The sequence below is a fragment of the Hippopotamus amphibius genome, chromosome 7 (assembly GCF_030028045.1).
Source record: "Hippopotamus amphibius kiboko isolate mHipAmp2 chromosome 7, mHipAmp2.hap2, whole genome shotgun sequence".
Classification (NCBI taxonomy): Eukaryota; Metazoa; Chordata; class Mammalia; order Artiodactyla; family Hippopotamidae; genus Hippopotamus; species Hippopotamus amphibius.
In genome coordinates this window covers 24,332,307-24,347,216 of record NC_080192.1, presented here as the reverse complement: position 1 = coordinate 24,347,216, position 14,910 = coordinate 24,332,307, and the positions used below count along the sequence as shown (strand labels likewise).

The window sequence follows — 14,910 nt, the reverse complement described above, 5'->3', positions numbered from 1 at the left end:
ATGCTGTTGAAGGTCTCAGAAGCAATATATCTCAGCGGATAAAAACATCATCTGTACACTGGTGATAACTTCTTCTAGTGTAATAGCAGGGTTACACTAGAAACAGTACACGACACATCTGATACAGTGCCCGTCAACGCCAGGGGTAAGCATCCAGTACATTGTGGTCATCTTTATTTTTCCCAGCCTTAAAATAATGAGAAATGAGTCATTTCTTCATTTGATCACGAGTAACTCTCTGCATTGGTGGCTTTTGGCCTATCTGAATGTTTGCTGATTTTCAGAAGAGTAAAGGGACGCTTCATAAATGTAGTCTTAATATTATTTTTCAACCATCGTTTTTAAATTAAACTTTTTGTTTTGAGGTCATGTTAGACTCCTATGTGTTTTAAGAAATAATAATATAATAAATGTAATGTAGTACTGTAGTACAATATCATAACCAGGATACTGACATTAATAAAGTCGGGATACAGAACAATTTCATCACTACAAGGACTCGTCCTGTTGTCCTCTTACAGCCACCCCCACCTCTCACACCCTACCCCGTCCCTGACCCTTGACAATTACTAATCTATTCTCCATTTTTATAATTTTATCATTTCAAGAATGTTATATTGAAGGAACGAACCATACAGTATGTAGCCTTTGGGGATTGGTATTTTTGTCACTCAGCTTAATTCCCTGGAGAACCATTAAACCATGTTTTTGATGAACCAGAAAATCCTTATGAACATTGACATATTTTACTTTGGTCACAGAATTATCATTAACTCAGAAGTGCCTGCTGTGGTACCTGGCACATGGTGTGGGGTAAAGTTTCACCGAGGTGCAGGGCTGGGTCCCACTCCACCTGATTCACCCTTCTTCCTCCCTCTCCTCCTCCTCTCCATCCTTCCGCTCCTTCCTTGCCCCCTTCTTCTGCACATCTTCTTATTGATATTGACAGACAAAGGCTGATTCCTCAGTTTGAAATACTAAAAAGAGTTAAGAGAAATACTTTATGTGAAATCACTTTGTATGAGCAAGCTCTGTTAGACTTCCCATCAGAAATCACTGGTCAGTGGTGGCCACACTGTAAGAGTGGTTTGCAGCTGCTTGCAGAGTATACGGACATGAACAAAGGAGTCAGCGTGAGCAGCGTTTCCTTCCACACCATGCACATGGGTCTGCCCTCTAGTTTCTGCTGCAGTGGGAGCTGCTGACTAACAAAGGTCCTCATGCTTTCCCTCTAACCAACTCCAGTTCACATTCTTTGTTAGCTTTTGCTCTGAAAAAGATCCCCTGTTTACAGTTGCCAGATGTTAAGCTCACTGAGCTCCTTCATAAAAAAGCATCAAGAAATGCCAAGTATTGTTCAAACTCTGGAGTTTTCATTTCGGTATCTCAGGTCAAAAGGCAGACCAGTCACAGCCGTTCAGGAGGGGGCCCAGCTTCGGCATTTGTACCCAGTTAGAGCATTTCTTCCTATAACTTTGCTGCTGAGAGTCAACGACCTGACCTTTAAGTGGAGGCAAAACCTTACTCTGATGGAATGTCCCCTATTCAGAAATACAATAAGGGGAGGACAAGCTTGCCAGAGCATAGATGTTTGAGTCAGGATACCATAGGCTTCGCTGTGCTAACAAATAAACCCCAAACCTCAGTGGCAATAAAGGTTTGTTTATTTCTCATAAAAGTCCAGTGAGGGGTGGGCGACTCTCCTTCAACTTGTAACTGTGCTGTCTGGACCACACAGCCTCCAAGTCAGAGGAGAAGAGAACTAGGGGATTTCACAGCATGTTTTTAAGCTGGGTGACTATAGATACTGGTTTGCCTGTAGCAGTCACAGTGTATACCTGTTGATTTGGTGTAATGGTCAATATGCTCTCCTTTTATTCTCAGAAGTCTCCCAGTTTAGGCAATAAATTCAGGGGACCATTTCTAAGAGCTGGTGTGGAATGGGTATCATAATTTCTGTTCATATCCTATTGGTCTCTCCCTAACGTGCAAGGATATAAAGAACCATAGGGGAGCAAGTATGACTTCAGTGAGCACTAATAACTTCTGGCACAGAAGGTATCTGCAGGAACGCCATGAATTTTTTAAACAGAATTAATCCAATAACTGAAATTGCCAAAACTGTTGAGAAGATATGGTAGAAATATGATATTCTTATGAACTAAGCCATCTCATTTAATCACACATTGTGGTAGGCTCAATCATGGCCCCCCAGAGATGTCCACATCCTAATCCCCAGAACCTATTAGCTTATAGGACCAAAGTGACTTTGCAGATGTGATGAGGAATCCTGATGTGGGGGAGATTATCTGGGATTGTTCAGGTGGGCCCTAAATGTAGTCACAAGTATCCTTGTAAAAGGGAGGCAGAGGGAGACGACAGCAGGAGAGGAGAAGGCAACGTGATGATGGGAGCGAAGATCGGAGCAATGTGCTTTGAGGATGGAAGAGGGGGCTATAAACCAAGGAAAGCAGGTGACCTCTAGAAGCTAAAATAGGCAAAGAAACAGATTCTTTGCCGTGAGCCTCCAAGAGGAACCAGCCCTGCTGACCCCTTGACTTTAGCCCAGTGAAACTTAATTCAGATTTCTTATCTCTGGGACTGTAAGAGAACAAACGTGTGTTGTTCTAAGCTACTAGGTTTGTCATACATGTGTTATAGCAGCAGCAGGAAATTAATCCACACATACACTCTGAAGTTCAGCTTGTGACTTTAGGTTTCTGTTTCTGTTTCGATGTCTATTAAAAAAAAAAAATCCTTACTTTACATGTGAGATATTTAAGTGAGTTGCCCAAGGTCCCTTAGCTAGTTAATGTCAGGGCGAGGATTTATACTCAGGCAGACTGGCTCCTCAGAGCACATTTCTCACCACTGCGCTGCACGGCCTCTGGCCTACCGCCCAACTGCCCTTGAACTCCTCCCCGCTACCATGCCTGTCAACCACAAACTGCCCCTGCTGGGCAGCCTCTCCTCCCACACCCACCTGCCTGCAGTCTCCTGCTCCTCCCATGGGCTCTGTGGGCCCCTGGACACTTTCCCAGCTTCAGCTTTTGGGAAAAAATTTATGTAAGGTTCTAAGGGCTTCCACAGGAAATTTCTCAAGAAAAGTTAGGCTTCAGGCAATATTACTGAATTTCTTCATGTTTAAGTATATGGGGGGGATATTATTTGGGGGAAGATATTATTTCTGAATCTTCTTCCTACTCCTTAGTTTTTGATTCTCCTCATACTCTAGAGGGGAACTGTTCCTAAGGCTAATCAAATAAAGTAATTAATAGAAATGATACTGGGAATGTACTCAGTTTGTTTTACCATGACCCAGAAAGGAAGCCTCTAGAAATTTGGTATCAAAATTCTCAGTACTTTAAATCTCCTATCAGCTCACATTGGTTACAGACCAGTGTGCGTCTTGCCATGTTGCCATTTGTTTAATGGTTCTGTAGTTAACCACTGAATTAAATATTTACGCCTGGGTGACCCCTTCACTGAGTCACTCAGATCTCCCCTTCAGGACTGAGGAACTTACTTTCCCAGCTCTCGGAATTTGCTGACCAGCAGCCCTCAGCTCTCAACCCTTTCCAGGAACTGCCTCTGCCTAAAAGGACATGGCCTTTTTTCAGCAGCAGTGGGGCGTGGGGGTGTATGTATCTAATTACTGGTTGATATGGGGGTGCAATGACTTGACCCCCCACCACAATTTGGGACAACTCTGAAGGGCCGTTCTAGCTTCAAAGCTCCCCATGGGGTTGGCATGGGGTCTGTTGTGACTGCATTGCAGCCCATCTTCTCTCTCTGCCTAATCCTGCTTTCTTCCCTTTCCCCACGGGTTTTGATCCTAAGGGTATGCCCTGATAAACTTCCTGAAAGCTAAGTTCCATCTCAGAGTCCGCTTCCCAGGAACCTGCACTGCAACAATGAGTTTAAAAAAAATTTTAAATGAAGACCCTCGACTGGTGATGAATACATAAAAGTGCTCAATTAATCCTTATTTATTGGAATTAGAAGAGTTCTAAAGGGACATGGAAACATACTTTCTGGTTTAAAGTTTATTTTCTAATGTAGAAGTAAATGGAAAACATCATACACGTGTCACCCACTCATGATTAAAAATACATTCTACAGTGTGACCCAGAGTTCAATAACATTTTCCTTTGACCTGCATTTAAACAGTTAATTTACAAATGAAATAAAGTCTGTAAAATAAAGATCCCAGCCCATATCCAGTCCTCAGTAAATGTAGGCTTCCTTTTTCAGAGAAATCACTTTTTTTTTCCAGAGTGAAAAAACAAGGACTTGGTAAAACTTTAAAACCATCTTCTGAAAATAAAGGCAGTGATGTGAAGAACAATGTCACCATGCATAGAACTGTGTCAGAATTTATACTCACATCTCCACAGAGAGTGAGGAATAGACACTCGGTTTTACAACACATCGAATATTAGCGTTTCTGTTCAGTCATCTACCTAAGAACATTTTTCCTTTAATTCTTCCCCAACCCCTGATTATAAGCACTGAACCATCAGCCATGAACTTGCATCTAGCCTTTATGCCTTATGCACTTCATTGTTGGTTGTATAACTCCTGCTTCCTGTTCTGATTAGAGCTTTTGATATTTTAAAGGGGATTTGCCCTGTTTGAAACCCTTTATTAGTTCTTTATATGGTGAAAAAGACTTCCATGGAGCGAGAGAGCAGCTGTTCTTTCTGCACAATAGGGTGTCAGATTTCAAAGGCTCTTTTCTCTGGGACTTAGACTCTTGAGCCATCAGAATAAGCCTGGATGTGTACAGCCTAAACTTTTACTTTTTTCTTAAAGGTCTTTTTTGGTCGTAAAGGATTGTTTTCTTAAATAGTTCCCTATAAAAAGCATGTACCCATAATGGAGATAATACTGCCAGCTCTATCATTTTTCATCACATACTGCCTTGGCTCAGCCGGGGGTAGGGTATGAAGGGCAATGTGTGCAGAAGGGATACCAAGGAGGAGGAGGAGGAAGAGTGAAGGTGAAAGTGCCAAAGGCCCCAAAGACATTCACTACATGAACACTACCCTAGTCTCCCTTATACCAGATATGACTCTTGTGGAGTTTTTCCTGACACCATTTGATTCTACAAGTTTCTGACACTAACTGGGTGCCCAATAGTTCAATTCTTTTCTGACACTACTACCCAGAGTTAGCACAGACTCCCACAGATTAAGGGCTCAACCCAAGAATGCCCCCACTTCAGGTGCCAGCTGTAAATGAGGTGTCCAGGCTACCCATACTTATGCCTCAGCAGACTGCAGATTCAGGAGTTCCTACAATGCCCGCTAAGGTTCAGTACTTTGCTATAAACACTCACAGGACTCAGGATAACACTTTACTTATGATTACCAGTTTATTATAAAGCATGCAACTGAGGAACAGCCACACAGAAAAAATGCATGGACAAGATATAGGGATTAGGAGGAGTAGAGTTTCCACGCCCTCTCTGGGTGCGTTACCCTCCCAGCACATCAATTTGTTTAAGTTCTTCAGAATGTTTCATTACAGGGGTTTTATGGAGGTTTCATTACATAGGCATGATCCATTCAGTCTTTGGCCATTGGTGATCGAACTCAATCTCCAGCTCCTCTCCCCTCCCCAAATGTCAGGGCATTGGGCTGAAAGTTTAATTCTCTAATCACATGGTTGGTTTTCCTGGTGACCAGCCTCATCCGAAAGCTGTCTAGGCACCTTTCCCCACCTTAGTCATCTTATTAGCATACAAAAGAAAATTTCCAAGGGTTTTAGGAGCTCTATGCCAAGAACCTGGGACAAAGACCAGATATTTATTTTTTATTGTACCACAATTGTAAAGTATGAACAGCACCTAAAATTGATTTTTCAAACATATATCCCAACAAATGTAGTCTGCCTCAATATATCTCCTCTCATGGATGTGGTCTTCATGTGTTTCAACAAAGAGGCCATTGTTCAAAACATTTTTGGCATCTACTTAGACATAAAAATGGAGACAGGGCCCCTTATGTTGCTGAGATGTTTTTGACTGGACCAAAACATTTGGTTTCCTGACCATGTGGGACAATATGTCTGAGCAAGAATTGTCCTCTATTAAAAGGTGAACTCTGCTCAAGAGCTCAAGGACATGCCACGCATAGCCAGGGCACAGTGGCTGTTGAGTGTCAGTGACAGTGATGGTGATGCATGATGATTTAAGGAGAATAGATTCTATTCTTAGGCAGTACAACAACTGAACCAATTTCCTGAACATATACTCTCTCTTCTATAATCCTGTCTTTAATTTCTGATTTTCTTGTTCTCTGAAAAATGTCTTTATAATAATGTTATTTCTTTAAATTTTAATTTAAAAGATTTCTACTGTCTTACCAATATGACCCTTTGATCTCATATTGTGTTCAAAAAAACTTCTTTTCTGTTATATTTAAAGTTTTATTAATTCAAAAATTAGAGTGATGAAAAAGGTAATCTTGTTCCCAGCAAACTTTGAAATTTCCTGTGGTTGGATAGAGTTGTATGTAAGTCCTTCTCACCTTCCTAAGAGTTAGGTGCTGTTTCTGTTAGATTGGGGAGAATAACATTATTCTTGGTTTTGGGAGTCTTTTGACCATATAAAGTATAGTGAAACCAAATACATCTAGTTCCCGCTTATCTGGAACTTTATTAGATGGGTCACCAGTTATTCATGATATCAGCTCTTAAGTAAGCTAGTATTGTATTATCTTTTCTACTTTGGAATGCATGTTTTTTCCCCAGTCCAAAAAAAACTCCAATGAACCACTAACTTCAAAGATGTAGGTAATATATAAAGAGATAGAAAACATGGTAGAAAAAGATATATGTGAGAATGCTAGATAAAAACAGTATTTGCTTTCCTACCTTGAAGCTTTTTTTTTTTTTTAATGGCTATGACTGTCTTTTAAGATTCTTGAAAGGATGCAAAGTTAAATCCATCTGTATCACAAATCTTGCAATTTTTTATATCCCGCTTACCAATTACAAGAGTAGGCAAATCTAATTGATTAATGGTTATTTGGCTTTCTCCCTTTTTTCTTGGTCATTAATATATAGAATTAATGAAAAGGCAACTGACAGTGGGCTGAGAGAATCAAGAAGTGGTCTCAAAGTAGGTGCTCAATAAAAACTCAGTGGCTTAACAATGAGGTATCACCTCACACCAATCAGAATGGCCATCATCACAAAGTCTGGAAACCACAAATGTTGGAGAGGGTGTGGAGAAAAGGGAACTCTCCTGCACTGTTGGTGGGACTGTAAGTTGGTACAGCCACTACGGAAAACAATTTGGAGGTTCCTTAAAAAAACTACAAATAGAACTACCATATGATCCAGTCATCCCACTCCTGGGCATATACCCAAAGAAAACCATAATCCCAAAAGAAACTTGTACCATAATGTTTATTGCAGCACTCTTTACAATAGCCAGGACATGGAAGCAACCTAAATGCCCATCAACAAATGAATGGATACAGAAGATGTGGCATATATATACAATGGAATATTACTCAGCTATAAAAAGGGATGAGATGGAGCTATATGTAATGAGGTGGATAGAACTACAATCTGTCATCCAGAGTGAAGTAAGTCAGAAAGAGAAGGACAAATATTGTATGCTAACTCACATATATGGAATCTAAAAATGGTAGTGATGAACTCAGTGACAAGAATAAGGATGCAGATACAGAGAATGGACTGGAGAACTCGAGGTATGGGAGGGGGTGGGGGGTGAAGGGGAAACTGAGACGAAGCGAGAGAGTAGCACAGACATATATATACTACCAACTGTAAAATAGTCAGTGGGAAGTTGTTGTATAACAAAGGGAGTCCAGCTCGAGGATGGAAGATGCCTTGGAGGACTGGGGCAGGGAGGGTGGGGGGGACTCGAGGCGGGGGGGTCGGGGAAGGGAGGGAGTATGGGGATGTGTGTATGGAAACAGATGATTGAACCTGGTGTACCCCCCAAAAAATAAAAAAAATTATAAAAAAAAAAACAAAAAAAAACTCAGTGGCTTAAGAAAAATTATAGATACTTTGAAGACAATATGATTTTTCTTTCAATCAAGGAAGATAGGTAGAACAAAGGAACAGAAGTAATAAAATCTTTTATTATGATAAAATCTACTTTTCATGCAGAAACTCATATAAAGTATAGCATTGGCAAATAACCTTTAACTCTCCAGTGGCTTTCAGACCACCACCCCCCCCCCCCACCCGCCCCGCCCCACCGCCAAACAGGTTCAAGTCCAGGCCAGATTTTAATGAACCTTCAGTGTGCTCTACCTTGATTAACTTCCTTTCCCTTCCTTATACTGTTCAGACTTTTATCCTCTCTAGGCAGGTAAAATCATCATCATTTCTTTAATATTGCTCCTTGAACCACAACCTACTTTAACTAAATTATGGTCTGCTACCTACCAAGGTATTTTTCCTTCCTTTCTGCAAAATCTTTCCTAATCCAGGAAAAGGAGCCAAGACTCTTTGGTGCCTTATCCTGGACAATTTAGACTCAAAGCTATTTACTAAACACATACAAGACTTCTCAGTAATTATATGATTGCCAATGTTATCTCTGTTGAATGACAAAGAAGGAAATTCAGTAATTTCACCTGGAACCTAACTTTTCTTGAGAAATTCCCTAGGGAAGACCCAAAAGCTTCCATAAAATTTCCTAAAGCTGAAGCTGGAAAAGTGTCCATAGTGCCACAGAGCCCATGGGAAAAAATTTAACCAAGGAGGTGAAAGACTCGTACATGGTAAATTATAAGACACTGATGGAAGACTTGAAGAAGACACAGATAAATGGAAAGATATTATATGTTCACAGATTGGAAGAATTAATATTGTTAAAATGACCATATTATACAAAACAACCTACAAATTCAATTCAATCCCTATCATAATTCCAGTGGCACATTTCACAGAAGTAGAACAAAGAATCCTGAAATTTGTATGGAACCACAAAAGACATGGAATAGCCAAAACAATCCTGAGAAAGAACAAAGTTGGAGGTATCATGCTTTCTGATTTCAAACTATACCACAAAACTATATTAATAAAAAACAGTGTGGTACTGGGCAAAAACGGACACATAGATCAACAGGATAGAACCAAGAGCCCAGAAATCCACACATATATGGAGAATTAATTTACAATAAAGAAGCTAACAATATACAATGGAGAAAGAATAGTCTCTTCAATGAATAGTGTTGGGAAAACTGGACAGCCACATGCAAAAGAATGAAACAAGACCACGTGGTACACCATACACAAAAATTAACTCAAAATGATGAAAAGCTGAAAGCATTTCCTCTAAGATCAGAAACAAGACAAGGATGCCCACTCTCACCACTTTTACTCAAAAATAGTTTTGGAAGTCCTAGCCACAGCAATCAGAGAAGAAAAAGAAATAAAAGGAATCCAAATTGGAAAGCAAAAAATAAAACCATCACTGTTTGCAGATGACATGATAGTATACATAGAAAATCTTAAAGATGCCACCAGAAAACTACTAGAGCTCATCAATGAATTCAGAAAGTTGCAGGATATAAAATTAATGTACAGAAATCTGTTGCATTTCTATACACTAACAACAAAATATCAGAAAGAGAAATTAAGAGAACAATCCCATTTGCCATCACATCAAAAAGAATAAAATACCTGGGACTACACCTACCTAAGGAGGCAAAAGACCTGTACTTAAAAAACTATAAGATGCTGATGAAAGAACTTGAAGATGACACAAACTGATGGAAAGATATACCATGTTCTGGGAAGAATCAATATTATCACAATGACCATACTACCCAAGGCAATCTACAGATTCAGTGCAATCCCTGTTAAATTACCAGTGGCATTTTTCACAGAACTAGAACAAAGTTTTTAAGTTTGTATGGAAACAAACACAAAAGATCCTGAATAGCTAAAACAATCTTGAGAAACAAGACCGGAGCTGGAGGAATCAGGCTCCCTGACTTCAGACTATTATACAAAGTTACAGTAATCAGAACAGTATGGTACTAGCACAAAAACAGACACATGGATCAATAGAACAGGATGGAAAGCCCAGAAATAAACCCACGTACTTATGGCCAATTAATCTGCAACAAAGAAGTCAAGAATATATAATGGAGAAAAGACACCTCTTCAATAAGTGGTGCTGGGAAAACTGGACAGCAACATGTAAAAGTGTAAAATTAGCACATTCTCTAACACTATATACTGAAATAAGCCCCAAATGGATCAAAGACCTAAATGTAAGACTGGATACTATAAACCTCCTAGAGGAAAACATAGCCAGAACACTCTTTGGCATAAATCACAGCAATATTTTTTTGGATCTGCCTCATAGAGTAATCGAAACAAAGGCAAAAATAAACAAGTGGGACCGAATTAAACTTAAAAGCTTTTGCACAGCAAAGGAAACCATAAACAAAGTGAAAAGACAACCTACAGAATGGGAGAAAATACTTGCAAATGATGTGACTGACAAGGGATTAATTTTCAAAATATACAAACAACTTGTACAGCTCAATATCAGAAAAAAAACCAAAATCAACCCAATCAAAAAATATATCTGGAGAAAACTAATTTGAAAAGATCCATGCACCCTAATCTTCATATCAGCACTATTTATAATACCCAACATATATGATACATATACAATGGAATATTACTCAGCCATAAAAAAAGAATGAAATAATGTTATTTGCAGTGACATGAATGGACCTAAAGATTATCACATTAAATGAAGTAAGTCAATCAGAGAAAGACAAATATCATATGATATCACTTGCATGTGGAATCTAAAAAAATGATACAAATGAAGTTACTTAACAAAACATACAAGCCAGAAATAGACTCACAGACATAGAAAACAAGCTTATGGTTACCAAAGGGGATGGAGGATTTAGGAGGAGATAAATTAGGAGTTTGGGATTAACATTTATATACCACTATATAGATAAACAACAAGGACCCTGTGTATAGCAGAGGGAACTATATTCAATGCCTTGTAATAACTTATAATGGAAAAGAATCTGAAAAAGAATGTACATATGTATGTATAACTGAATCACTTTGCTGTACAACTGAAACAACACAACATTGTAAATTAACTATACTTCAATTAAAGAAAAAGAAAAGAATCTGAAAAAGTATAGATAGATAAATGTATGTATAATGAATCACTTTGTTGTACACCTGAAACACTGTAAATCAACTATAGTTTTTTTTTTAAGTGCTCAATAAAAAAGTTAAGTTCTGAAATTTGGAATTAAAAAATTTAACTCATAATGGATAGAAGACTTGAATGTAAGACCTGAAATCAAATAAACTTCCTAGAAGAAAACATAGATGGCAAATTCATTAACATCAATCTTAACAATGTTTTTGTGGATCTGGCTCCAAAGGCAGAAGAGACAAAAGCAAAAATAACCAGATGGGACTACATCAGACTAAAAGCTTCTGCCCAGTGAAGGAAACGATTATCCGAATGAAAAGGTAACACACTGAATGGGAGGAGATATTTACAAATCATATATTAAGTAAGGGGTTAATATCCAAAATATATGAAGCACTCATATAATTCAACAAAAACAAAGAAACAAAACCCCAAACAACCCAATTTAAAAAATGAGCAAGGGACTCGAGTAGACATTTTTTCCAAAAAAGACATAGCGATGGCTAACAGTCACATGTAAATATGTTCAACATCACTAATTATTAGGGAAATGCAAATCAAAGCCACAATGAGATAACATCTCATACCTGTTAGAATGACTGTTATTGAAAAAACAGGAAGTAACAAATGTTGGAGAAGATGTGGAGAAAAGGGAGACTTTGTACATCGTTGGTGGGACTATAAATGGGTGTAGCTACTCTGGAAAACAGTGTGGCGATTCCTCAAAAAATTGAGAATAGAACTATCATATGATCCAACTGTTCTACTTTTGGGTATTCATCCAAAGAATACGAAAACACTAATTTGAAAAAATACATATACTCCTATGTTCACTGCAGCATTAGTTAAATAGCTAAGATATGGAAATAACCTGAATATCCACTGATAGATGAATAGATGAAGATGTGGTTTAAATATATAATAAAATACTATTCAGCTGTAAAAAAGAATGAAATCCTGCCACTTGCGACAACATGGATGGATCTTGAGATTGTTATGCTAAGTGAAATATGTCAGATGGAGAAAAACAAATACTGTATGATTTCATTCATATTGGAATCTAAAAATAAAACAAGTGAACAAACGAAATAGGATGAAAACAAACTCATAGATACAGAGAATAGATTAGTGTTTACCAGAGGGGGAAGGGGTTGGGGAGTGGGCAAAATAGGTGAGGGGGGGTCCACTTTATGGTGGTGATGGCAACTAGAGTTTTGTTGGTGATCACTTTGTAGTATATATAGACATTGCATTATAATGCTACACACCTGATACTTGTACAATGAAAAAGAAGATAACGTGTTAGAGAGGATGTGAAAAAATTAGAACCATCATACATTACTAGTGGGAATGTAAAATGTTGCAGCCTCTATGTAAAAGTTTGGTGGTTCTTCAAAACCTTAAACATAGAATTACCATGTGATTCAGTACTTTCACTCCTAATATGGAGCCCCAAAATTGAAATCAGGTGTTTAAACAAAACTTGTATGTTAATAGTAACACTTTTCACAGTGGCCAAAAGGTGGAAACAGCACAAATGTCCATCAACAGATGAATGGATAAACAAAATGTTGTATATTCATAAAATGGAGCATTAGTCATAAAAAGGAACGAAGTATTGAAACACACAGACATTTGGATGAACCTCCAAAATATTATAAGTTAAAAAAGCAAGACATAATATACTGTTGTATAATATGGTTGAATTTTTATGAAATATGCAGAACAGACATTATACATAGAGACAGAGAGCATATTTGTGTTTTCCAAGGACCGGGGTAGCAAAATTAAGAAATTAAAATTTAAACAGGTCAAATATTTTTACCCAACCTCCCATAGCCGATATATGGTGAGATCTGAGTTTGAGCCAAGCAGTCTTACTCCAGAATGTGCAATTTTAACCTCTATGTGGTTATTCTGCCTCCCTGAATTAGTTAAAGTGGGATTTCTCTCACATATTGGTAATTGAAAAAGCAGATAATAGAAATCTAGTTATCCTATTTCAAAAAAAAGTAAAGAAAAAATCCACATGGTTATCTATTTGTATGAGGATATTTAAAGTTTTGGAAAGATACTCTTTAAACTGCCAACACCGTTTAATTCAGGATTGAGTAAGAAAGGAGGATATTATTAATTTTTTTTCACCTCTTTATTATCTGAAGTTATAGAAAGCATTGGAATACGTTTATCATTTTTTAATCCAATGCAGTGAAGAAAAAGAAATGAAAACCAGCCTCTATGTTTAAGTTTGTTACGTTTTCTTGAGAATAAAAGTTTCGTTTAACAAGCAGATGAGACATTAATAAAACTTGTCTTCTAGTTTCTTACGAGGGTTCAGGGCCGCAAGGATCTAATTCATTGTGACCATTCTACACAACCTTTGCTCATACATCTTCAGAAGTATCTAAGTCTGCATAAGTGCACCCCCAGTAAACATTTGTTTCCTTTCCTTCATGTTTGTTCTCTACTTCTTGCCCTTCTCCCACTCAACCAGTGCTATGACCCCAAAAGTAGTCTTTATTTTCCATTTTACAGGCTGCTTAGATGACTTTGGCTGCACTAGTCCTCAGCGTGGTAACTGGGTGTTTCTTTCAGAAAGAGTGAGCTCTGAGCTTAGGAACTTAAACTCAAAATGAGGGAGGGAGATTTGTCAGCTGGGCAGTGTATTATGGAGGAAAGTGATTCATTAGTAACTGGGCCAAAATTCCTACACTTAGAATCACATACAATGATTACATAAATATGAATGTTCCATATTTATAGAAGTGTCTGCTCTTTTGTAGGCTCATTTTTATAGATTTACAGATATGAATCTGTATGCTGTTTTTATAGATTCATAGATATGAATCTTAATAGGATAAAAATTGATATATGTGATATTTCAGCAGGGTAGAGATGTGAACTTGTGTGTCTTACCTTAGGCAAGAGTTAAAAATCTTTCACATGAAATTATTACATGGAATTGGTTTTTGTGTATTTTGAGAACGTTACTTCAGTCAACAGTCCGAAACAATGCATTTCATGACCACTTTTATGCTTTTTCGCAGGTCCCATTTGATATCTGCCTGCCATCTATATTCAGTCTTGAGAGACTTTTTGATCTTGCTAATGGTTGTATCGTATCGGGAGGAAGCCTTTTCAACTGGATGGTGTCAATTATTCCCTGAATGTCCTTATGTGTTAACCTTATAAAGGATTTCATTGTTACTGCTTTCCTTGGTTTGAAATAAAGTTTTGGAACTATCCTCTTACATTAAGCAAAATAAAATTGTTTTCTTTCATAAGCTAAATTTCTTTAAAAATCATAGTTTTGAATAACGTTTAAAATGGTATTTGAATTAAATGACAATGTTGTTGCTTATTAAAACTATCTTACAGAGCTAGTCATAGAAAATATGTTTGTGCACACTGCAACTCTTCCCACTTTTGTATGATGTTTAGATTGTCTTTAGATGTGTCCATATAGCAAGATGGAATTAAACCAGTAGTTCTTGACTAGGGGCACTTTTGCCCTTCAGGTGACGTTTGGTGGTGGCCAAAGATATTTTTGATTATTATAACTAGAAGAGAGTACTACTGGCAATGAGTGGGTAGAAACCAGGGATGCTGCAATGTATCCTACAGTATCCAGAAGAGCCCCCCAGAACCAAGAATTATCTGGTCCAAAATACCTGTGCCAAGGTTGAGCAACTCTGGATAAACTTCAACATGCA

The 14,910-nt window shown here is 37.9% G+C and overlaps 1 protein-coding gene across 2 annotated transcripts in view; it reads left to right on the top strand.

Moving 5' to 3' along the window:
* CFAP54 (cilia and flagella associated protein 54) overlaps positions 1-14,364 on the top strand; it is a 277,803-nt gene extending 263,439 nt beyond the window's left edge. For both annotated transcript variants that reach the window (XM_057741715.1, XM_057741714.1), the window contains one exon: positions 14,245-14,364. In XM_057741715.1, the coding sequence (XP_057597698.1) occupies positions 14,245-14,364 (120 nt within the window). The remainder of the gene's footprint in view (positions 1-14,244) is intronic.
* The last annotated feature ends 546 nt before the right edge of the window (positions 14,365-14,910 follow it).